The 24,198-nt window shown below is 40.6% G+C and overlaps 3 protein-coding genes across 20 annotated transcripts in view; 1 reads left to right on the top strand and 2 right to left on the bottom strand.

Annotated features, from left to right (window-relative positions):
• obscna (obscurin, cytoskeletal calmodulin and titin-interacting RhoGEF a) overlaps positions 1–14,200 on the top strand; it is a 40,749-nt gene extending 26,549 nt beyond the window's left edge. For 11 of the 15 annotated variants that reach the window (XM_051377557.1, XM_051377556.1, XM_051377563.1 and 8 more), the window contains 30 exons: positions 174–351; positions 428–541; positions 669–836; positions 1,415–1,517; positions 1,613–1,742; positions 1,835–1,940; positions 3,868–3,976; positions 4,268–4,401; positions 4,482–4,594; positions 4,905–5,073; positions 5,292–5,379; positions 5,469–5,669; positions 5,764–5,824; positions 5,921–5,998; positions 6,092–6,264; positions 6,433–6,459; positions 6,578–6,730; positions 7,025–7,070; positions 7,168–7,245; positions 7,422–9,147; positions 9,360–9,488; positions 9,592–9,714; positions 10,240–10,407; positions 10,652–10,757; positions 11,129–11,368; positions 12,149–12,372; positions 12,485–12,499; positions 12,748–12,844; positions 13,188–13,337; positions 13,440–14,200. In XM_051377557.1, the coding sequence (XP_051233517.1) occupies positions 174–351; positions 428–541; positions 669–836; positions 1,415–1,517; positions 1,613–1,742; positions 1,835–1,940; positions 3,868–3,976; positions 4,268–4,401; positions 4,482–4,594; positions 4,905–5,073; positions 5,292–5,379; positions 5,469–5,669; positions 5,764–5,824; positions 5,921–5,998; positions 6,092–6,264; positions 6,433–6,459; positions 6,578–6,730; positions 7,025–7,070; positions 7,168–7,245; positions 7,422–9,147; positions 9,360–9,488; positions 9,592–9,714; positions 10,240–10,407; positions 10,652–10,757; positions 11,129–11,368; positions 12,149–12,372; positions 12,485–12,499; positions 12,748–12,844; positions 13,188–13,337; positions 13,440–13,620 (5,388 nt within the window). In that variant the 3' untranslated portion in view covers positions 13,621–14,200. Of the gene's footprint in view, positions 1–173; positions 352–427; positions 542–668; positions 837–1,414; positions 1,518–1,612; positions 1,743–1,834; positions 1,941–3,867; positions 3,977–4,267; positions 4,402–4,481; positions 4,595–4,904; positions 5,074–5,291; positions 5,380–5,468; positions 5,670–5,763; positions 5,825–5,920; positions 5,999–6,091; positions 6,265–6,432; positions 6,460–6,577; positions 6,731–7,024; positions 7,071–7,167; positions 7,246–7,421; positions 9,148–9,359; positions 9,489–9,591; positions 9,715–10,239; positions 10,408–10,651; positions 10,758–11,128; positions 11,369–11,550; positions 11,567–12,148; positions 12,373–12,484; positions 12,500–12,747; positions 12,845–13,187; positions 13,338–13,439 lie in introns of those variants that run through there. The other 4 variants (XM_051377561.1, XM_051377559.1, XM_051377562.1 and 1 more) reach the window with 4 other exon arrangements.
• A 387-nt stretch (positions 14,201–14,587) lies between these two features.
• guk1b (guanylate kinase 1b) lies at positions 14,588–19,913 on the bottom strand. Of its 2 annotated transcripts, XM_051377594.1 has the most exons (9): positions 19,765–19,913; positions 18,447–18,562; positions 18,175–18,216; positions 17,711–17,836; positions 16,392–16,488; positions 15,593–15,731; positions 15,182–15,266; positions 15,022–15,107; positions 14,588–14,907 (listed from the first exon to the last, which is right to left on the bottom strand). In XM_051377594.1, exons 2-9 carry the CDS (start codon positions 18,556–18,558, stop codon positions 14,875–14,877), a joined length of 720 nt encoding a protein of 239 aa, XP_051233554.1. In that variant the 5' UTR covers positions 18,559–18,562; positions 19,765–19,913; the 3' UTR covers positions 14,588–14,874. The 2 variants fall into 2 exon arrangements, with proteins under 2 accessions (XP_051233554.1, XP_051233555.1); XM_051377595.1 differs by lacking the exon at positions 17,711–17,836 and having other exon boundaries at positions 19,765–19,908.
• Positions 19,914–20,923: 1,010 nt separating this feature from the next.
• The window catches only part of rnf220b (ring finger protein 220b), a 29,642-nt gene continuing 26,367 nt past the window's right edge, over positions 20,924–24,198 (bottom strand). For all 3 annotated transcript variants that reach the window (XM_051377591.1, XM_051377590.1, XM_051377589.1), the window contains 4 exons: positions 24,067–24,151; positions 23,193–23,301; positions 21,617–21,691; positions 20,924–21,513 (listed from right to left, as the gene is read on the bottom strand). In XM_051377591.1, the coding sequence (XP_051233551.1) occupies positions 21,442–21,513; positions 21,617–21,691; positions 23,193–23,301; positions 24,067–24,151 (341 nt within the window). In that variant the 3' untranslated portion in view covers positions 20,924–21,441. The remainder of the gene's footprint in view (positions 21,514–21,616; positions 21,692–23,192; positions 23,302–24,066; positions 24,152–24,198) is intronic.

Here is a 24,198-nt window from a genome sequence, read left to right on the forward strand (position 1 = left end):
ATCTGTTCTGCTTTCTTACTTATTCTTCCTCCCAACAGTAGGTGAAGCCACATGAAAACTAAGCTGTTTAATGCCACATTTGGCCACATGTGATGACAATTCCTAAACTGACTCCTGACTTCATCTTCCCACTCACTTGTCTTTCCCATTCCTCACCTGTGCAACCTACCCAGCTGAATGATGTGGAAATAAAGGAGACTGTGGGTGGAGATGAAAAGTCTTGGGGGTTGTGGCACGAGCACAGGGGTTCATTGCGGAGGTACACACTGCAGGGCCGCTCCTCCCTGGTTAAACTCTCATGGCTGAAAGACCTGAAAGAGCTACAGCAAATGTCCAGCCTGCCAACTAACAGTAAGTGTTTCTTTGGGAAGGGAATTAGATTTTGACAATGAATCACAACACTATCTGTGTTTGTGTCTATCAACAGGCCCACCAGTGTTTGAGTCACTGCTGTCTGACTGCACAACAAAGATAGGACAGACAATCAAACTAACCTGTAAAGTCACAGGATCGCCAAAACCAGTGATCAGCTGGCTCAAAGGTCAGAAAAAACTAATTAAAATATGTATATACTGTATAAATGTACCATAGTGTTACAGTATCTGTAAGAAGCAGGTATCATCCACTTTTTGGATACAGTGCTTACAAATCTGTTGTCCACCTCTTAGATGGCCTTCCTTTAGAGGATGACCCCCGTCACATCATCACAACAGACCGTTCAGGCACCTGCAGTCTCATTCTGGATAGTCTCACTGCAGAGGACTCTGGGCAGTATGCCTGCTATGCTAACAGCTCCATGGGTAGTGCTGGCACTCTGGCTAAGGTTGCAGTGCAGGGTGAGTCTGTGGATGCATCTAAACCACTTGAGTGTTGTCTCAGTCCAGAGCCATGTCTGTGTTTGTAGGTGAATACATGTACTGTCACAGAGGGACACAGGACATATATACTATGACTGTACTTCATCATATTAGTACTATGGTTACAATTTAATTATAAACCTACAAACTACTACTACTATTGTTTAGTATGAGTTATTGTGCCAAAACTACTACTAGCAGTTCCAACTTTAAAACTACTATTACCAGTGCTAGTTCTACTGCTTGTGCAGCTACTATTACTAAACGTTTATCACTAGTAGTACCACTATGATTACAGTTATCACACTTAATATTATTGTTGTTAATAGAACTACTACTACTGCTTCTGTAGTTTCTAATTTCGACCTACTAATACAATCATCAATACCCCAACTGCAGTTACTACTACCATTGCTAGTACTGTTACAGCTGCTATTACATTCATGATTGTGACAGCTACTTCTATTAGATCTACTACTACTACATCTACCACTATTAGTCTATGCCTACTTATAAGGGCACTGATGACACTTTAATGTATTTATTCTTCTCTCCAGCTCCACCCAGATTTGTGTGTCGGTTAGAGAGTGCTTGTCTGATAGAAGGAGAAGATATACAGTTTACCTGCTCCACACTGACTACTCCTTTACCACGAATCAGGTCTGTCAGCACCGCGAAAATGTGACCACAATAGTTGCTAGATGATTTTTTGGTCATTGTGTGTTGTCAAACACATCCCTCTTTGGGTTTGGCAGGTGGTTGAAAGATGGCAGAGAGTTAACTGACCAGCAAAAGTACTCCATCCTGAATGATGCTCGTAGTGGGATCTTGTGTCTGACGGTGATCAGTGCAACCGAGGCAGATATCGGACAGTATGAGTGTGAGGTATAAAACCCATATCCATAAAGTCTACCATGTATCAAGACATCAAGTTAGTATTATCTTTCTTTAAGATTCAAATGTTTTGTTTTGTTTAGCTCTGGAATGAGTTTGGCTGTGTCAAGTGTAAAGCAGGGCTGTGCCCCGCTTATGTACTCCCGATTGAGATTGAGAACGACCAACCACAGGACTTACCTCCTAAAGGTAGGCTGGCCAGACCTGCCGAAGGTAAATATCCTTCACACACAATGGAAACCCTCAATAAGGTTTTCATGTGGACACTTTCACTAGTTCAGCTGTGTTTGAGAAGGGATGAAGCACATGCCATTTTCCAGTTTACTCCAAGTTCACCTCACCTTTGATCCTGTCACTGTTTTTGCATCACATCATATGACATCTCTTCACAACAAACTGCAACAATTTCCACTTTCAACCACTACCATTCATTCATTCTATCCAGGTGATGGTCATTTTGAGATTTTACTCACATTTTCCTTTTTCCCATTTCACACACACTCACATCATAAGTAGTTCCGACTACCATACCAGTTGTCACTAGATCCCTAGGGATTATGGCATGGGCTGCTGTCTGTGCATGAATGCCAAACAGATTTCCATCAGCAAAGTGCAGTAAATGTGGATTCACAACTATTAACTGTATTACATGGTGGTATGCATTAGCTAAAAGCACACCTATACTGTTTTTTTTTTTTCATTTCTCAGTTTTCTATTTCTGAAATTGCCATTTGAGTTAAGTGATTGTCAAGGTTGACTTAAAAGGCAGCATGTGATGACTAATACATACTTCCTAAGTGCACGATGTATACATCTGCTATAACCCTACCGCTATAATGACCTTAATCACATTAAACCGATTCTTAAACATAACCATCTCTCACCTAATCCATGTACCGATTGTAACTTTTGCACTTTGGTCTTGAACATGTTTCACCGGTCACTTCATCTGTTTGTCTGACTAGTGGTGAGTCACACTGTCACTTCTGTGTGTAGTTCACACTTTGAGCGTTGTTAAGTCATGTGAGAGAATCCTCAGACTTACCAATAACTATTTCTAACAACCTTTTATTGCCATGACCCAGCAGGATCTAGTGGCTACCATACAACATAAACACCATACTGCACTTCCCAGCATCTTCACCCATGAAAAGACATTGATACATTTATTGTATGGAATGTTTTTGTGTTTTTCATCATGTTCTCCCTCAATGTTTCCACTTTCCACAGAGGGCATGAGTTGGAAGAGACTAGATTATTTTCCTCCACTACGAGTGACACTAGGACCCAAAAGTCAGCAAGACCTTGAGGTGCCATAAACTACCAGCAGTAATTTAAATACAGAGATAGCAAGTACCCCTGTTACTGTTCTATATTATGAAGGGATTTTCCAGCTGTGCTTGTATTTATTTATTTGCCACTGTTAATATTACATAGGGTCAGCAATGTCAGCAATAAAAGAAGTATAATAGAGTAGAATAATTCAGCTACATTCAATGAAATGATTAGATGTTGATGAAAACGTACAGTAAGTTCGACATATAATATTCTTTATATGGACTATAGCTGTCTCACTCACTGGTGTATTTGTTTTCTGGAGTTTTGCCACCGGTTCACCATATTTGCCCTTCCATTGTCCATAACCTACATGTTTTTTCCATCTTCCTTATACTAGTCCTAAAGCAGGAAGTTCCTCACATGGACCGTTCCATGTAAGTCATCATTGTCATAATAACAAATAACCACTTGGCATTCCCCTTTCTCCTCCTGCCAACGCATGCCCAGCTAACTCTTCACTCCTACGAACACAAGATGGTCATGTGCTGGGCAGGTGTCCCCTTTACCTCCAAGCAGGAGTGGGCATGCGCCCATGTCTTGTTGATGTGTTGGGTTAGTGGGGTTAAACCCTCAAGTACTGAGGTAAGGAATGCATTATTACTGCTCCTGGTATGTAAGGTAATGTACTTTTTCACTTTTCATTTTCCAATAATTCAGTATACTAGTGGTGCAGTCAAGGCAACAACAATAATTCCTTAAAATATATGAAAAAAATACATAATTTATTTTAAGTGTCTGAACCATAAATTCCTGCTGAGTGGCATTTTGGTTTTTATAGATGCAGACTCAGAGGGCTGGTCCACTGCATTTGTGAAGAAATGGTTGCAGACTGATTTCAGCCCCACTTCTATTGCAAAGATGCTCTTCCCTCCCGGACATCCGGAACAGTAGGTTTTGCACCACCAACTATACTTCTATATTAACCTCCATCACCTTCATTTGAAGTAAATAGGTATCAAGCTTTAAACTGGTAAATTTAGTCTGTGTTTGGTTAAAGTCTCGATTTAATACTTTAACAATTGTGAGATTAGAACTTGATGGTAAATTATAATATAATATAATAAATTATAATTTAAATCTTAGCATCCATTAAAGAGTTTGGTGAATAGATAATTACCCTGGACTGATCAGTAGTATTTGATAATCAGCTTTTCCTTTTATCTTATCTTTGCCTCCAGAGCTGAGTGTAGTACTGAAGAGGCTGTTACTGCCTCCACATCCATGGGTCATCCAGAACAGCAGCCTCTGCGTTACCTAGAGGATGAAGAGGAAGAGATCTACATCTCAGAGTCAATGCAGGAAATTACAGATGGTAGTCTTGTATTCTAAGCATTAGAGTTTGACTTCTGCCAAAGTTTGTGTGATTAGTGACTGATCTGATCTCCTCTTCAGCTCCTCCCTCCATCCAAGTACCTGCTGAGGACCTGTGTGTTGAGCCTGGCCAACCAGCTACATTTACTGCCATTATCACAGGAAGACCTACTCCTAAGATACAGTGGTACAAGGTAAGAGCACTGTAGATCAGTGGTTCCCTGCTGAAGGGTTGATTTTGATATACCATATAGTTTACTTTTGTATATACTGTTTTATATTCAACCAGGGAAACATACCAAAATGGATACCATAAATGGCACCGATTTAAAAAAAATATGTCTGTTGATATTAAATCTTTTTTTCTCTCTGTAATTTGTGTTTTTTTTCATGTAAAATAGTCTGAGAATGAATAAAGCATAAAGATGTTTACTGTTAAACACAAGACAACATTTTGACCAGAATTGACCTATTAAAACGTTACTCTTTGCTCTGTGATTGGAGGATGGAGAGCTGCTTGCAGCCAATGAGAATGTGGAAATGATACAGCATGGTGCCCGCTGCTCAGCAACCATAGTGTGCCCTGAGGGTGAGGACAGTGGCATATACACCTGCTTCGCCTACAATGACTCTGGCCATGCTTCGTGTCAGGCTCAGCTGACAGTGGATGAAGGTGAGAAAACAGCAGTGCTGCCATGCATCGTTATTTTAGTTGTATAGATATTGTTTAATTTATCAGATCTAACTGCAAACCTATACCAAAGGCTAATGGTCAACGAAGCTTAGGTGTAAAACATGTCACAAAATCCTATTGTTGTAAGGAATATATTTTGACTGATGTTGGTCCAAGTGGTGGACCTGTTTTATTCATAGGTTTTGTTTTCTCTGTAGGTCCACTGGAGCGGCAGGAGAGAGAGGTAGAACTGGGAAAGAGAAGGAAGTTATTCTCTGTCTATGATGTCCACGAGGAAATGGGAAGGTAAACCTGTACTTCATATTTATGTAGTCCACCTGCCCATTAGCCCTGTTAAGATTTGATGTCATCAACATTATTTCTTTGCGTTTTAGGGGAACCTTTGGGGTCGTGAAGCGTGTAGTCCACAGAAGGACAGGTGAAGTGTTTGCTGCCAAGTTTCTGCCATTGCGGAGCAGCACTCGGACCAGGGCCTTCCAGGAGAGGGACTTGCTATCCCGTCTGGCTCACCCCAGAGTGGCCTGTCTGCTGGACTTCTTTTGCACCAGACGCACTCTGGTGCTGATCACAGAAATGTATCCTGCAAACCCCTGTAAAATGTTCACTCCTTTTTCCTCACAGTGGCAGTTTGTTGGTATTCAGTTAAGAGTTCTTTAACACTATTTCTAGGTGCTGTTCTCATGGACTTCTGGACCATTTATTACTGAAAGGATCAGTCACAGAGAGAGAGGTACAAGCTTATTCCCTACAAAAACATATTTTTCTTATTATTTACTTATTTCTAAGTATTTATGGCTCTTGATTAATATTCTTAATTTTATTTTAGGTTCAGTCGTACATCCAGCAAATCCTTGAAGGAGTTGGTCACATTCACAGCATGAACATTTTACATCTGGACATTAAAGTGAGTTTTCTGGTCCAGTCAACATTGCATTATTGACTGTGCCATTATTTTTTGTGCAGTTCTTAACTTCATTGTTATTTACACTCCCTTCAGCCTGATAATATCCTAATGGTGTATCCGCCCCGAGATGAGATCAAGATCTGTGACTTTGGCTTCTGCCAAGAAATAGACACCTCCAGACACCAATACAGTATGATTGGTACACCAGAGTTTGTTGCCCCTGAGATTGTTCACCTAGAGCCGGTAACTGTGGCCACTGATATTTGGTGAGTTTAAGTAGGAGTTAAGAAGTTCTCCCTGATGAATTTCCAGATGTTGTGGACCATTTTTTATTACAAGTATTACACAGATATTTGAATAGAAGCAAAAATGTATACCAAACTGTGTACAGACTAAAATAACATTACAATAATATTTTCTATTTTCTCTCTCAGGTCTGTAGGTGTTATAGCCTACATATGGTATGTATTCCTGTAATTTTGGTGATATTCTCAAATCTCCAATACAGTATATCCAAAAGCATACGATTCCTGAGTTTCTGTCGACTATTTACATCACACTTTACCTTTATCTTGACAGTCTGGTGTGCCGATGCCCTTTTGCGGGTGAGACGGATCGTGCTACTCTGCTTAGGGTGGGGGAGGGCACCCTGAACTGGGATGCCCCTGATGTCACGTACAGGAGCCCGGAGGCCCAGAACTTTCTCCACATGCTCCTTCAGCCAGATCCAGAGTAGGGAACCTGTTTTCTTATTGCTCACACTGTCAATCAATCCAGTCCAGTGACAAAAGAGTGACATTGCCATTTCTAATTCCACAAGTAACCCATAAATAAATATAACCCAATAATTCAAAAAAAAATTTAAAAATGCATAAAACTACATTTACCAGGCTGATAATTCTCTGTGGCTGTGGTGGCACTCCTTTCACATTAGAGTCATTCGTATTCAATGTAAATAAAAAAAATATTGTCAGTACAGGTGCAACATAGCTGACCACTCCAAATCCTTTCCTTTCCTCTACCTAGGAAGCGACCATCTGCCTTTGAGTGCTTGAGCCACGAATGGCTTCAGGTATGAGGCACATCAAGTGTTTTAATTAAGCTTTACTGTATTCAAAAACTATAACTTAGGCACAAATCTAAACATACATCTTTGTATCTGTGTTCAGGATGCACATGCAGGAGAAGACACAGATGAAATAAACACAAGGAGTTTGAAAGCCTTCATCTCAAAAAGGAAATGGCAGGTGAGTTACCTCTCTTGTCCTGTGTTATTCATTGAACCCACAACCTCTGGGGGGCAAAGGCAGTACTTGTCATTTTGAAGTTAAATGATTACGTGAGTTGAATTCACTGTACATTATATAATTCCCTTAAAATAAAACACATCTCTTCACCAGTAGCTTTCTCATCTATCCTCCAGCGTTCTTTGACTTGTATTGGGTCAGTTCTCACGTTGAGGCCCCTACCTGAGCTGCTGGACGCTCCTCTCAGAGACACTGCAGTGACAGTACCCCGCGAGCCCCGGGAACACAGCAGCACCTCTATGAGCAGTGGCTCCTCATCTGAGTATGATGAAGCTGACTCTTGGGACTTTTTCCAGCACTGCAGTCAGACTGAAGAGGAGGAAGAAACCGAGGAGGACTACGATCCTTTAATGGAGAGAGCACAGATCCCCGAGCCTTTTGCCAGACTCCACCTAGATGCAGAGGAGGAAGAGGAAGTGACATTAGGGGAGGAAGAGGATGGGGAGATGGTAGGAAGGAGGAGTGTACTAGAGCGGAGTCTGAGCAGGCAGTCAGTTGCGTCATCAGATATGTCGTGCCAACAGACACCTCAGAGGGAGCGTAGGTTCAGCAAGGACAGTAGTCCATCTCTCTACCTATCTGATGGGGATGAGGGTTCGGGAAGTGATGGAGGTCGTATCCCTCGAGGTAGCGTCATTCGGAGCACTTTCTACAGCACCTCCCATCAGCTGTCACCCATGTCTGCCAGACACATGACATTACGGGACAAATTCCAGGCCAAAAAGCAGGAGAGAGGCCGTAAACCACTCCGGAGAAGCTTTTCAGGACGTCTCAATGAGCCTCTTATTGAATATGTGGAGGATGAGACAGAGACCAATCGTGGCCAGAGACGGGGATCTGTCCAGCCTACCATGCAGAAGTCCTGTTCCTTTGACAGTGGCGTTGGCCTCGCCCACACCAATGTACCCCCTCACAGGAGGAGCAGGTCTCTTGATGAGTATTCTCGTCGATCTCCCAGCTCACCCAAACGCACAAAGTCAGGTGAAGAAGAAGGCTCTCAAAGTCTGAAGGAAGATTTCACAGATGATGAAGTGGCGGGGAGAAACTCACTGGCCATCCCGACCCCTCGGCGACCCACAAGGAGAAGAGGCTCTGTCGCTGCGATACAAGGGGCCTGCATGCTGGGTGGATCAACTGTTCCCTCAAGCCTCCTTGCTGGAGACAGAATGGGGCTGGATCGGGAGCAGACACATGGCGACACATTGGCTGGCTCCCAGGGTTCTCTGGCCGAATCGTCTATTTTGGGGCATGGTGGCTCAGACTCTTCAAGTAGACTCGGCTCCTGTGAGGAGCTTACTCGGGGTCATCTCAGAGGAAGGTCAGGAGAGAGTGAAGGATATGATGATCGGGGGGAGCCTCTGATTTCACCATCCCCATGTTCTTTCCACGAAGTGAAACCCAGAAGCTCGTTTCCCCAGGCACCACCGCGTAACCGTACCCGCTCCAACCCCAACTTATCTGGCAGAGGTCAACCAGGGACTCCATTAACAGCGAGCCCCAGTCCCAGCCTCTCTTCTCTTCAGGCTCCAGAGAGGCCGCCCAGGGCCAGGGACAAGAAGGAGGGCTATGGCCTCCAGAGGCATGCATCTGCTCCAGCCCTCGAAGCCCGGCCACCTACGGGAAAGTCACCTAAGCTGGGACTGCTGAAGATCTTCCGCAGGCAGTCCTGGACCGGCCATTCGTACTCCCAGCTGGAGAACGCAGAGTTAGGACCCACGCTAGGAGAGATCATGAAGCCAGATACCCCCACCATGTCTCTGAGGAAGAAAATGAGAGCTTCAGCCTCCAGCTTGACCAAACTGTTTTCCAGGTCTTCTAGTAAGGAGGATGTTAGTAAAGGAGGTGAGCTACTGCAAATTAAGCCAATTTTATTTTATCATTAAACAGAAAATTATGTCAATCAGCAACAATATTGAGGAGAAAAACTGTAGAAAAATACATTATCCAAGCGCATTATTTCTTTAATTTAGTTAAATATTGTACATCTACCCTTTACATTTGACAGTAATTTTATACAATCAAATCTTTTTTGTGTTGTTTTTCTTTTATAACAGGACCAATAGTAAAAGGATCAGCTCCCGTCCCACCTGAAAGAGAGTGTAGCACTGGTCTTGAGAGTCCAAAAAAGAGAACATCCAAACTCTTGCCTTCTTTTAAAATACCCACATTCAAGAAGACAAAAGGTAGTGAATAAACTATATTCTGTGGATTATGTCTGAAATGGTCTGAAATCCTATCATCATTTTGCTAAAAGCCTGGTTGTTTTTTCTGCTCCATCATTTTCAGATGTGCCGGTCCGTCCCAACAAAGCTGAAGTGCTCCAGTTAGAGGGAGGTGGAGTCCTACTGGTTTGGAGACCAGTCCAGTCTAGCGACCCTGTCACCTACTGTGTGCAGTATTGTACAGATGGTGGGTTCATAGAGATGATACAGCTGCACAGAAATTAAATTAGTGGTTTTTGTTAAAAGAAAACCAAATTAGTCTACACAAAAATTCTGATTACTACAATTTAAGCAGTCAATACTGAATTTATTGTAGGTTGTCGTTCCACACTAAGAAATACCAAATTATATCTCATCAGGCTTGTGCAGTAAAAAACACTACCCCTGTAGTGTGACTGTTTTGGCTTTGAAGACTAGTTCTGTAAGACTAGACTAGTGTGCTTGCAAGGCACAGTATTATTCTTATCCTGGCACAGTGTATTTGAAGACAAAACAATGTTAAACTGGGTTTTTTCTGCGTCTTGCCAACTGACACTGGCTACTTCCCAGTAAGTTTTATCACGGCTGTATGCTTCTTTTGTTCTTTCAAATTGATGTCAGACATTTTATTTCCTACACAACAACATCACTAATATTACTGCTTAAATCTACTGCAAGCACATTCAAATGTGTAGATTTTACAGTGAAACTCATGTGTCGTGTGCCTCCTTAGGTGGGCAATGGACGGTCCTGTCAGAGGAGGTGACAGACAGCTGCTATGTGGTGAAGGATTTACCCAGAGGAGCTTCTTATGTGTTCAGGGTGGGCTGCATCACCAAGACAGGAGCAGGACCTTTCAGTGAAGCATCAGCACCTGTTGTTATGGCTACTCATCCTGAAGGCAAAAACAATACTCTCAAACATGACATTGCATGTTCGCTGTTGCACATTTGTGATCTCATTCATTCATTTTTCACTGGTTTTTTTTACTGGTTTTTTTTATTATCTGAGACCAGGTTTTGTAAATGTAGCAGGAATTTGGCTCACTGGTTTGGAGTGTTTAACATACAGATTTACATTAATGTACGGACAGCTACTACATGGAGGGTTGCAGTATTTTCACCTGAATTTAATCTTTTGTGCAGAGACTCACATTCCTCTCATCCAGACTAAGTCACTGGGGTCAAAGGTCATTGGCTCTGAGCAACAGACAACACAGAAGAACTACAGTTTCCTCTCTGAGATCAACAGGTAGGATTTTTATGAATACACTTTTTTTACTGTAGTATTTACTTCTGTTTGCACATAATCGTGTTTTCAATTTGAAACACAGGTGTGACTTTTTAGGTTTTTTAAGTCTGTCACACATTGTGATATTTCTGAATTGAACCTGTATTGATATTCACCATTTTCAATCTTCTTTTACCCTTAATGTTAAAAAAAGATTAATTTTTGAGGTGTACATCATCATCCTTTCTTTATCTGCCTATTCCCTGTCACAGGAGATGCATTGGGAAAAGGATAGTTTCATCTCCTTCATCCCCCTTTCTCTTAGGCACCAATTTGCCATAAACTATGGCCGTTCTCTGTACCTCTTCATCTTTTATTTGATTCTCTCTCAGGGGTCGTTTCAGTGTAATAACCCTGTGCAGGGATGTTGAGACCAGCCAAGTGTTTGCTGCCAAGATCACCCCTTACCAGGCACAGCAGAGACAGTTAGTGCTGAGGGAATACCAGCTGCTGAGGAGGCTTCATCATCCCCACCTGGTGCAGCTGCACACTGCCTACATCACCACCTGCTACCTGGTGTTAGTGGAGGAGCTCTGTCCGGGCAAGGAGCTGCTCTACAGTCTAGCAGTGAGGTAAAGGAAGGCTTGAGAAACATAAGACAAGGACCAGATAGCTTGTGTATGAATTTATACACAAAAAGACAATATTAAGAATCCATTTTGGAAAAAATGCTGTGATATATTTCGGATATAATTGTTTATTTTATCAAAAATGTCTTTGTTTTATGCATGTGTCATTTTTGCCATGCTACCAGATGTCAATGTGAATAGGTAGGTGGATCTGTCTGTCAAACACTTTGTTCCAAAGTGTTGTCTAGATATTAATGGTTTTTGGAGGATGATTTCCTTATTATCGTGGTGAGTCTCAGTCCTTTGGTCTAGTAGTTCTCTTTATCAGATACTTATTTTGTCCTAAGGTGCCTTTAGGAGAAATAATCCTGGCAGAACTGATCACTATGTAATTCCAAAATAAGACGCTCTAGTTAGTCTAAGAAGACAGGAAAAAACTAAAATAAGCAACAGAATTCCGATGACAAATGCTGCTCTAATTGGGGCTCATATTAGTTGTTAGAGAGAATGAGTTAATGTCATCTAATGGACAATGTTGATGTAATTTTAACATACTATTTCAGTGGTTTTGAGATCACCTACACAAATCCAACTATACACCAATTGCAGATGATTGAGATGAGCCTAGAGGACACTTAACTGTAACTAATCACTGTAATGTCTTTATATAATTATTATCTGTAGCCAAGATTATTTTTGTGCAACCTGTAGCCATTTGTGGCAGTCCCTCCGTACTGTGGTTAAGCTTAACAAACCCATCTGTCTGTGTTTGTTCTCTGTCAGAGATCTGTACGCAGAGACTCATGTCGCAGAGCTGCTGGTTCAGATTCTGAGTGCAGTCGACTACCTTCACAGCCGTCGGGTCATCCACCTGGACCTGAAGTCTGACAACATGCTGGTTGATGACTGTAACCACCTGAAGCTAGTTGACCTGGGCTCGGCTCAGTCCTTCACACCCGGTCAACCTCTCAACATCGAGCACATCCATGGCCTGTCAGAGAGCAAAGGTACCGATGTAATTCTTGCTTCATTTCAAAAGGCAAACTAAAAGATTCTGATGCTTGCATTGTTGCAGATTCTTCTAATGTACTAAACCTCTGACTATCATGGCCTCAACAGACTGCCGCAGCAAAGGTACACATTCTTTAAGGGAGGACGGATTGATGGATGGAAATAATTCAGCCTAACTTCATCCACCTCAGCTGATCCTTGCTACCATAGCCTAACAAACCCAAGTCCATTCTTATTTTTATACTTCAATCCATTTCTTTTTGGTTTGACTCATTTTCCTTATTTGGAAAATAAAGCATGTGAGTGAATGTGGCATTGCTCGTAACAGCAAGTCTTTAAGAAAAATATCTCGTGTCTGTCTGTTTTGTCAGTTTATATTGTGCTTCCTAAAGCTCCGGAAATCCTGGAAGGTCAGGGTGTCGGGCCTGAGACTGACGTCTGGGCTATTGGAGTTCTCTTATTCATCATGTAAGTAGAGCTTCAGTAAAGGTCGAATAGTTGAATATTGTATAAAACCATGTTTGTTTTATTAAAATCTTTCTACTTTACACTTTACATTTAAAAAAATGTTTTATTGTGATTTGATAAATGTGGTTACGTATCAGAACAAAGTCAAAGTGTTCTTTCTTTAAATAATATTCTGTTTCATTATGTAAGTTTTAGTTTTGGTTATGTAGGCTGATTAGTTCAGTCCTTGGATAATGAAATGTTAATGCTACCGTCCGACTCTTCTGTACTTCTGAGATATGCTGTATGTATTTTTGTATAATGTATCTTCTGTGTCTTTTTTTTTTCTCTTTGCCTTCACTAGGCTGAGTGCCGACAGCCCGTTCCATGCAGAGCTCAGCTGGGAGCAAGACAGGAATATCAAAAAAGGGAAGATTCAGTTTGGACGCTGTTACCCCGGTCTGTCAGAGGGAGCCTTAAACTTCATGAAGAGCAGCCTGAATAATAAATCCTGGTGAGTGTCTCTCTCTTTTTATTTAAACCAAACCAAATATTATTTGTGTAAAAGGTTGTATTAGTGAATTACGTTAATGTGTGTATCTTAACATGAATACAGGGGGAGACCCACTGCTGCCGAGTGTCTCCAGAACCCATGGCTGCGTGGCCATCGTGCCCCACACAAAGGCCGACACTCCAAAGTGTGTTTCTCCACAGACAAGCTTAAAGAATACCTCAAGCAGAAGGAGGAGAAACGAGACCAGGTCCGCACCAAGCTTCAAGGTCCCTTCTTCCAGTAAGGCAACACTGTGGGGGGTTTCTTCCACCAACTTTGCAGCTTTATAACCAGCACATTTAATTTCAGCTGAATGTTTCCTGTGTGGCTCTTTTCTGGCTAGCTGGAGCCAGGTCAGATTTTTAAATCATTTTAGAATCCATCAATTTTGAAAATGTGATGCGTCTTAATGAGTTTTCAGAGTGTTTCAAAGCGTATTTATCTGTTTGTATATGTGAGTGTGCTGCATTTTTTGCGCTTTGGTTTAAATGGAAACATATCAGGGATAAGGTTTAGTCTATGAGTTGTAAAAGAGAAACTGTTGCTTTGCACCTCAGTATCAGACAGATGCACGTTTGGCCTTAAAGTGAAAACTATTTTCTGTTTCTTCTTCACACAGAAAGCAGATATTTTTCTGAGTGATATATTTTATTTTGAAATGTACACGTTTTGCCTTAAAGATGCAATGTATAAATGGGAACTTGATTGGATTTACAGGTTTTATTAGATGCTTTTAAGTTTCATAATACTTAATACTTATATTATAAGTTAGTGAATGAAAGATTAATTAAATGGCACAAAAGTGGTCAGTCATTGTCCTCACATTCTTTATTCAGTCTCATTTGTATACAAACACACAAACATACATGCAAAGGTTGTAAATGTAACACATGCAGTGATTTTATCTCGGACTTCCTTCCTGTAATATTTAAATAATATGCAGCATGGGAGTAATTATTTAAATAACATAATATTAGTCAATATAAATCACCAATATTTTTGATAATATACCTAACTATGACTGAATTTATTTCTACTGCATTAGTATTCAACAAAACAAATAAATGAAAGTGGAACTATCTTCTGAAAAATGTCTCAACACTTTGCGGTGTGTGTACTAGGTACTGACTGGAGGTACTGATGTGTACTCCACACATGAGGGCAGGCCAGTGCCAAACTTTGGATTTCAAAGACCAAATGTGGAACATAATCTGGCCGTTGTACGTATTGTTTTTATTTTACCTGCCAGCTGAGCCGACAGTAATGTATGGATGAGGAGATTTCAACCATTAATTTGACTAAATCTAACACACACTCTAGCCCTGTTCTCTCAGTCAAGAACAAAAATCCCTCTTTTCCATCTGAGCACCATTCAGCATGAAACCTCTGACCACATAACATAGAGGGTAAAAGAAAAACAAACTTGTGTGTGTTTGTGTGAGTCACAAGTGTTGGTTCTTCTGTCCAGCAGCAGAAAGACTGGGTTACTGCTTCCCTCTTATGATTTGGCTTCCTGAACCTTTTGGATTTCCTGTACGAAGAGAGATGAGGGATTCTTTCACATTTAACCAAAGCTTCCATGCAACAGCTGCCAGACAATAGTAGCAAAGTTAAACAAATAAGGACATTTCCTGGTTTCACTCACTTCATTGAGGATGTCTTTCAGCTCCTCATAGGCCCTCTCTAAGTCATCGTTAATGATAACAACATCAAACACTCCAGGCTCCTTACCTAGAAAAGAGAATTGAATCAGATGCCATGTCTGTCTATATTTTGTGTCCAAGTAGAACTGCAGAGAAACTTACTGAGCTCCATGTCGATGCGTGCTGCCTCCAGGCGTTTCTGTAAACTCTCCTCTGTTTCCGTCTGCCTGTCCCTCAGACGTTTTTCCTGAGAAAGGGTATTTTTTTAAACAAGAGCTGATCCATCAAGTAACAAAACAGCAGTCATGTCTGCAGTTCACAAATTCCACAAAGTTGCATTTTTTTTCTTCATTTTTTATTCTTCTCAGACCAATTTGACCATTTTTTTAAAGGAGACTAAAGTATATAACAACAAAAAGCATTGAATAAATGTCATAAATTAGCACATCTGTCACTCTTCACAGCCTACTTTGCACGAACAAGGACAAAGCTTAATTGATAAAATAAGCCTAAAAGTGCATTGAAGTATTACAATATATTACATTAATGTAATATATTATGTTGGACATTTACCAGGATCTCCATGGAGGGAGGCTGGATGGAGATGTAGATAGGGTTCAGGTCAGTCTCTTTAATCCTCTTCACCCCCTGGATGTCCACATCTAAGATGCAGATTAGGTTCTGGGCCTGCACGTCTTCTATGGCGGCTTTACTGGAGAATCGATGCATTGTTACATTATAAAATTCTATCAGACAGGAGGTTTTTTTAAACAACCACCACTGCAAATTGACAGGCTTGACAATGTCCAACGAGAGTGTAATCATGTAATTTTGTGCTTCTCACACGTGGTGACTAAGGTAAGAGGATCACCGCATTGATCCAAGCTGCTCAGACTGTTACTGCAGTGAGTATGTGTGTGTTATCTTCAGAGTAAGAGGGAGAGATTAAACTTGACACGCAAGGTGCTGAGCCGCAGCGTTGCTCTTTTTGACGTAATGGGGTTAAAGCTCCATCTGTGACCAGACTATTATATATCCTCTTGATCCCTGTGGCTTTGCCTGGGGGTATTCTCTTATATAGGACAACAGTCTTAATTTCTGGTAAATTAAGTTAAACCGGTATTAGTGACAATTATAGCCTACTTTAATATATATTGTATTTTCACTCACATTAACAGATTTTCATTTTTGGAAAAGCTTCTGAAACAGCAGTTAGACACTGAAACTAGATGAGCAGCTTGCTAAGGCATTGTCACTAAAATGATCATTGAAACTGGAAAAAGCGATTATGCAAATACAGATGTTTTCTAAGGTTGCTCTTGATTATGCTGTGAAAATACACCGGTATTCACACAGAGATGCAAATATTTACCTCGTTCCATACATGTTCCCGGAAAACTCTGCGTTTTCGATGAAGTCTCCATTGTCAATGCCCTCCTGCATGGCCTCTTTCGTTGTGAAGTGGTAGTCTGCAAGACGCAACATGTATAATGAATCTAGCTCTGCCATGAAAGCTTTCACAATGGAAAGAAATGATTGAAGAGAGGTGATGAAATGAAAAGTCACTATAAATTAGTAAAAAATGAGACCGGTTTCATCACAATAAACAGTCAACATCACAGAGATCACAGAAAATCCAGGCACAAAGGCTAACCTTGTGGTGTACAACTGGTGGAAGATTATATTCAAGTGTATGATGTTCTCTTCTGAGCTAAATTTGAGACAGTTTGTTCAAATTGCAAAAAACAAACAAGTATGCCCTCATTCTCCCCGGGAAAGGCATGCAAAGATGAGAAATATGTTTTTTTTCTAAAGATGTCATTAGTATAACTTCCAGAGCCGATTTATTGTCCATACCAGATCCATAGGCCTAAATCTTCACAACATCAAAACCTCTGGGGATCTAAAACAGCAGAGTTTTAGAAACAAACATGTTACTACAACCACCACTAATGGGCGCTGCAATAGCACACAATCATTAGCATGACAACATAAAGGAGTCTGCTGGATAGAGCAGGAAGTGGCTGTGCTGTAAACAAATAGATAATAAGCCTGAAAACAAGGCAGAATGACTTTTAAACAGTACTCAGGGAAACTGCAGTACATGGAATATGTCTATGCAAGTTCAAAACCTCATTTTGGTCCAAAGTGAGCAAGATCAAGTATTGTATTACTCAAATGATGGGACATATTTTAGATTAATAAATATATATTCAGCATCCAATATTGTCAGCACAAATAAAAACATGAACAGTGTCTGAGTCTGACTGTCAGAGAATATTTGAATGTTTCCTGGAGTTTTATCGTTATATGGAAGTGACCGCAGTGTTTGAACAGCTCAGATGGATCCTATATATCCCAAAGAAGATTCACGTGATGTATCTTGCTCCTGTGATGCTAATGATTGGTTCATCAATGAGCCACAGTGGGAAATGGGACAGGATTTTGGACATAAAACCTCACAGGACTGGAAATGGGACTCACTACTGAGGCGTAACAGGGGGCTATTTTCAAAAGCTTTTTACTCCAAAGTGTAGACTGTCTGATCCCAATTCCTTAATTTTTTCATTTTCTCTTTTTGTTTGTCACCTGACTAGTTCCTACGAATCCAATGACAGCGTGCCAGGATGATGAAAGTAACCCCCATCCCTCTGCCTTAAAAACTGTGATCAGGAATCACACTGAGGTCACCTTTATCTGTGGTTTCTGATTCGTTTGGACACGAAAATGAGGTTGACAAGTCTAAGTCTTCAGAGGAAAAGACGGCTGCTACGGGCAGTAAAGTAGCCCCCAGAAGCATGGGGAGCTTGTTCAACCCTATGGAGAAAGCAAAAAAGGCACAGAAAGAGGTTTATCCCTTTTATATCAAGGGGGCTATACAGGGGGGACAAAACCATTTGTGCAGTTCACTTGGGAGTAAGAAGTGTTGTGGACATTACTTTAGACCAGGCAGGTATGGAGGGATGGGAAACGTGGTACAGAAACAAAAAGCAAAGAGGTGTAAAACACACTTTTATCACAGTTCAGTGCTCCTGCATGGTGAATCACTGTGTGTATCTATGTGAGAGTGCTAAAAACATCAACCACCCACTTGTAACGCTTGTGCAGATACTAACTGTCACCAACAAGTGTGCTTTGAGCCAGAGCTACTGTACCTTTGCCATCTTCCTCTCCTGGTCGAGGGTTTCTTGTTGTGTCTGTGAAGAGAGGATTTCATTATTAAAACCCAGAAATGAGGTAATGATTCATAAGTAATGTTGCTTTTGTTAGATATTGAAATGAAAAGATTTACTGATATAACAAAATCTATTGGCCAGTGAAGCATTAGACCATCAAGCTGAGACACTGTAACTCCTGTCCTACTTCCTCCACAGACAGGATGTTTTTTTGTGATGGAAGCCAAGAACCAGTTGGCAAACAAACGTACGTGATACGCTGAAGCCAAAGACGTCCTCATGATCCTTCATCAGCCTCTTCATCAGAGTGCTCTTCCCTGCTCCGGAGGGGCCGCTCAGCACCACAGGCCTCGGTCCTGACATTGTTCTGAGATAGACGGGGGGGGAGACATGGACAGAGTGAGCTCAGGTTTGTGCCAAAAGCAGATTAAAATCTGATCTTCTGTGCCACTTGATGTAACCATTACAGGCATTACAGGTTTGAAGCTATTTGTAGAATAGGATTCATCTTGTGTGAATAATTCTATTCAGAAAATAGTTTTTAATGAATGATTTTTGACCTTTTGATTAAAACAGTTTGCATCAAGTACTTTAAACTCCTCTTCTACGTACACATTACTACTGCAGCGCTGTTAAAGCTCACCAACTATCCTACTAACAGGGACAATGTCAAATAAGGCTGATCCTTTGATCCAAGCCTCTCGTAACCACTACACTGTCAGGAAGAATCATCCCAACACATGCACAGGGTTGAAAGCAGACCTTTGCTCTTATATTATTGTGGTTTTAATCGCCACTAATAATTGACACATAGGAAATTCTCTCTATTTCCTTAATTAAAATATTGAAACACGTCCATGTCCTAATTGCTGACTCGTAAGACAGCCAGAGGCCCTGAGGTTAATGTTAAGAATGCCTGTTAATGAAGTCATGGCAGGTCAGTCAGCAGGATTAATTGGATCTGGGCCAGGCGGCACAAAGGGTCCAGGACAGGTGACCCATTTACCTGCTGCTCTAAGAGAGGATGATGTTTCAGGGACACTTTTGAATCAATTCATTTAGAATCATCATTAAGATAATTACTTAATAACACAGTGAAAGCCTGAAACAGTAAAAAAAAAAAAAAAACATCCAACTTCTCCATTCAACATCTTGTTTTTGCGAATTATTCATTGGCTTCACCTGCTTCTTTTATATAAGAGATCAATAAAGTACCAAACTATTAAAATTTGCCTCCCTTTCTCAAACTTGTTAAGCTTGTAGTACAGTTATCAGATTTAAAACTATTTTGAATCACCTAAAGGACCCAAACAACTATTTTAGCCTTCAGTCACTGCACAAGGCATTTAAAATATCCAAGCAAATACTGTACAAACAACATACATTGTGAATGTGCAGTATGACAGGTTGTAGTACAGTGCAATGCAATTATAATGCACTTTTCCTTTGGTTTCAGTTTGTTCCTGAACCCTTAACTCTGATTACTCAGTATGTTCACAGTATGTTTAATTGCTTGGTTCAATGTAGATAAATGTAGTAATTTTAACAAAGTCAAAAGTTCCACCTTACCTTCTCACACACCGCCTGTACAATCTGTGTCGTTGAGAAGTTCAACAGCAGATGATTCTTCAGCCGGGCTTCTTAATGGACTGTGTACAATGAGTGTGTGTATGTATGTGTATGTATGTGTGTGTGTGTGTGTGTGTGTGTGTGGGTGTGTGTGCTTGTCAGACTGATTCACTGAAGCAGCTCACTGTCAGTCTGAATTACCACCACCTCCCTTCAGCTCAATGACCAATCACATGTGTGCATGCTGGCTTGTTTTTATCCAAACCGTCTATACAGGTCACAATACCATGTGGGCAAGGTAGAAGATTTTCATAAACAAATTATGACGTCACTGTTAAAATTCAGAATCATGTAGTGCAGTTTTATATGGATTTTAGCTTTGAGAGAAAAAAACAGGTTAAGCTTAAGGAGGTCAATATACTGTAATTCTTACCAGTTTTTCCTTCTGATTGTAAAAATCAAACAAAACTTGTTTGTACACTTTTTGGCCTGGAGGAAATGTTTTTATTTTCAATCTTTATTTATCTGGTTTCACATGAAGCTTTACTCTTTTTCGGAAGGTAAACATATTCTGGAAGCTGCTCAGTACAACCACAGTCTATTAAGCAGCTCAACTAGAGCAGTTAGAGGTCAAAGTGGTGGAAATGATGCAAACATCTGCTCTTTTACTTTTCCCACTACACTACACTACATATTTCAAACAAAACAAAAAATCAACCATAAAATTCAAAACTGACACAGTTGTTGGAATCTAAATTACACTGTCCCTCTATTAACTATAATGAAATTGTGATTTCCATGGTTTGATTTGTCCTTGGATCTGAGTGGTCTTCTGTCCCCCACACGGTAAAAGCTCAGAATAGCAGGGTTTAGTGTCTCTCGACTGAGCTGCAGTGGCCTCTGTCTGGCTAATCCTGCACCGACCCACTTCTTAAAGGGCGAATCCACCACAGAGTCATCGTAACAAGGCCATCAACAGGCCTAAAAAACACAAGATGCTTGCGTAAAATCCCCACATATTATCCCCACAGTTAAAATATATTGTGACGCCACAACTTTTTAGACACACGTTTTATTGTAGTAACATTGATAAAATTCGATTTAATGATCCTATACAAAGAAACACATCAATGACAAAGACAAAATGAGCCTGAATGTAATGAAATTACTGTAAATGTTTCCAAACTACTGGACCTAAACAAATAATAAATGATCTAAGCAAAGACAAACTCTGTACAGTAAATACAGTCGGGTTGTTCTGCTAGCCAACATCATATACACACACCAATCCAAACATACACAAAACTATGTACATGTGCTTTGCATGAGATTCAACTATTTATTCCCCTCATAAAACAGAAAAAAGGATTACAAAATCGATAAATATTGTCCCAAAGCGATTTTTCTTTCTATTTGTTTTCAGTGCCTGAGCTCACGGTCGTTTTTTTTAGACGTTTGTTCTGATCTTGTTGGTGTTGCAGCAGGAACATAGATATTGTACAGGGCTGTGAAGGAAGGTCAAAGGTCACACTTGCTGTTTATCAGTGGTTAGTGGACGAACAGGTAGGACCAGGAAAGATGTGAGGAGGAAGAGGAGGACAGGCCAGCTGCCCACACGCCCACCCCTGATTGGCTGAAACACAAGAAGCCTCTTCCCTCATTTGGTGAGTGGCTGCGTCACAGGAAGACCCGTCTCAGGTCTCCAGGTGAGGTGATAGTGTTGCACTGAGGACACAACTTCTTTGCTCCCTGAAAAGAAAAGAAAAGGAACAATGAGACTTTATCAAACATATTCGGGTCATTTTACCTCAATGTCATGTTTATATGAATCAGCACAAATGCGATGATTTACCAATGTTCGAAGCCAACACTCCTCACAGTGAACATGCCAGCACTGGATGGAGGTGAGAGGAGTTGTGTACGTGTCCTGCAGAGACAAAAAACAGGTGATGATTCCTTACATGTAGTACAAAACACTGCCACTAGATGTCCATGTGAAACTACATGAAGTGCAATAAAAGACGCTCCCTGTTAGATCCCTTTAAAGCCCTTTCAACAATAGGAAAGGTCCAGCTGGTGTGTTTCGTGATTTATTACACTGTACTCTTTTAATACATTATAAAATACATTATGTTTTGGCAATATCTCTCCATAAGCCCAAACAAAAATGAGCAAGGTAAACTCCATCAGTTCAAAACCACATTGACTTGCTTCCTTCATCACAAAGGTATGGGTGCAACATTAGTGCATTCATGTGTGCAAGAAGCTGATCGACCTAGATGAAGCAGCTTTGTCTTCACAAAATTGTCAGACTGTGCTTTGATCTATGAAGCTTTTACTGTCAGTTTGTGTGGAGTTGAAGAGCCTTTTTTGAGCTTGTCGTTGAATGACTACAACCTACATTTGGTTGTGCACCATCTTATACCAGAAATAAGGAGATAGATGGATCATTTTTGTTCTGTTATTTAGTTAATAATTAAAATGAAAATAAAGTAAATAAATATTCACAAGCTCTCAGATGCCAGGGAAATGGCTTCTTTTGTTCAATTGACTGTCCAAAACAGCAATATAAAGCAGAGAAAAGCTGCAAATTCCCATATTTGACTAAATGTCATGAGCAAATATGCTGCATTTTTGCTAAATAAATTACTTAAATGATTCGTTGATAGTTTCTGTAGATCAACTATTTGATTAATTATCAGCACCAGCGTAAAATGTTTTATTTGTTTATTTTTGCATGGACCACGCACAGTTGAAGTGCTGAGTAAGTAAGAGTAAGCTAACAGCTCATTTGTATATTTTTTCCCTGGGCAAGTAGACAAAAAAACTACCACAAAATGGTCAATATATAAAACAGCACAATAGAAAAAAGTCTGTCAGTTTGAGATAATACATAGAATCATGACAATTAATACAATAAATACAAGGAAATCATTGGTAATTTTTGTGCTGACTTCAGCCAGAGCTGGAGGCTGAACACTGCGGTACCCATCACTCGTAGTAGATTCTCAAGTTCTACCGGCACTGCCGGGATAGGCCAGGAAATAATGAGTAATTTAAAACAAAAAAATAGTTTTTAAAACATAAAATCAGTGTCAGAGCTAGGTTTCAAGATCACTATTTGTCCTATATATCAATCTACTGTATATTAACATAATACAGAATTGATTAAACAACATACTTTCCAATTTCATGTCAATGGTAGTTTAAGTTGGATGTAAAACAAATTTACCTTTCAAATAATATAATTTTAAGTAATATAAATAGAAATCCATATCAACAGATCAAGATGTCATATTTACATTCTATTGAAAGTGTATGACCAGGACATATTAACATAGGTCCCTGCAGGAATATCCGCAGTTTCTGCATTACTGCGCTGTTGTCTCTATCTTTTCTCTGTCGATTTAATTTGCCTCCGTACTCACCATGCAGATGAGGCATTTAAATCTGTCTCCTTTGGACAACTGTTTCTCCAAATCCCGTATCCGAGCTTTAAGTGCATCCAGAGTTGTCAGCGTGGAGTCCTCTGAGAGCCTGCACACACACACACACACACACACACACACACACACACACACAGATGGACGGTAACAGGAGGAGAGAGGGGAGGAGATGGGAGAGTTAGGCAGACACTGGAGAGTCATTTATAAATCGAAGACAGATTAAATTATTCGCTGGCCAACATGGACACTGAGCATGAAATTTATCAGCAATCACATCGCCTGCATTCGCTGTCTCATTTATCATAGGCAGAGGGGAGGGGGGTGAGGGTCCTCACAGAGATAGACATACACACGGACAAGCGCACAATTACAGAATAGAGTGTATGTGCAAACATACTGTACAGCGAGGCAGACAGGCTACAATGCATTAAGTGTGATGAAATGTGTGTACATGCGTGTGTCGCCTGCTGTGACCTTGATTGATGATATCATCACATTGATATAGTATTATATATCACACTGGTTGGAGCAGGGGCAGGTAGGGCTACAACACAGAAAGCTGGGCTGCTAAAGTAAGGGATGGTTACACTTACTCTGCTCTGATTGGCGGATTCACTACACCCAACCTACCTCACTACCACCAGCATGAGTATGATGATTTATGATTGATTTGTAACTTGGTTTCAGTGGTTTTTGTTGTTTCACTAAACAATTTCAACTTTAAGTTTTAAATTTAAAACATTGAAAACCTTTCGAGATAATCAGCAGTGAGGATGTTCAAGCGCTGAGTAATGTGACACAGACATAGTTGCAGTGTACTGAAGGCTCTGAATGACCCCAAAATGTATTTACTTACGTCTCTATCTCAGAGTTTTTGCAGGTTTTGGGGAGACCAGCTATGCTCCCGTCCACTTTCTCTCCGCTGCTGGTAGATGGACTCCCTGAGTGAACAAACACAGATATTCATGATGCAATAAAGATCCTGTTT

This window comes from Dicentrarchus labrax, unplaced genomic scaffold, assembly GCF_905237075.1.
Source record: "Dicentrarchus labrax unplaced genomic scaffold, dlabrax2021, whole genome shotgun sequence".
Taxonomy (NCBI): Eukaryota; Metazoa; Chordata; class Actinopteri; family Moronidae; genus Dicentrarchus; species Dicentrarchus labrax.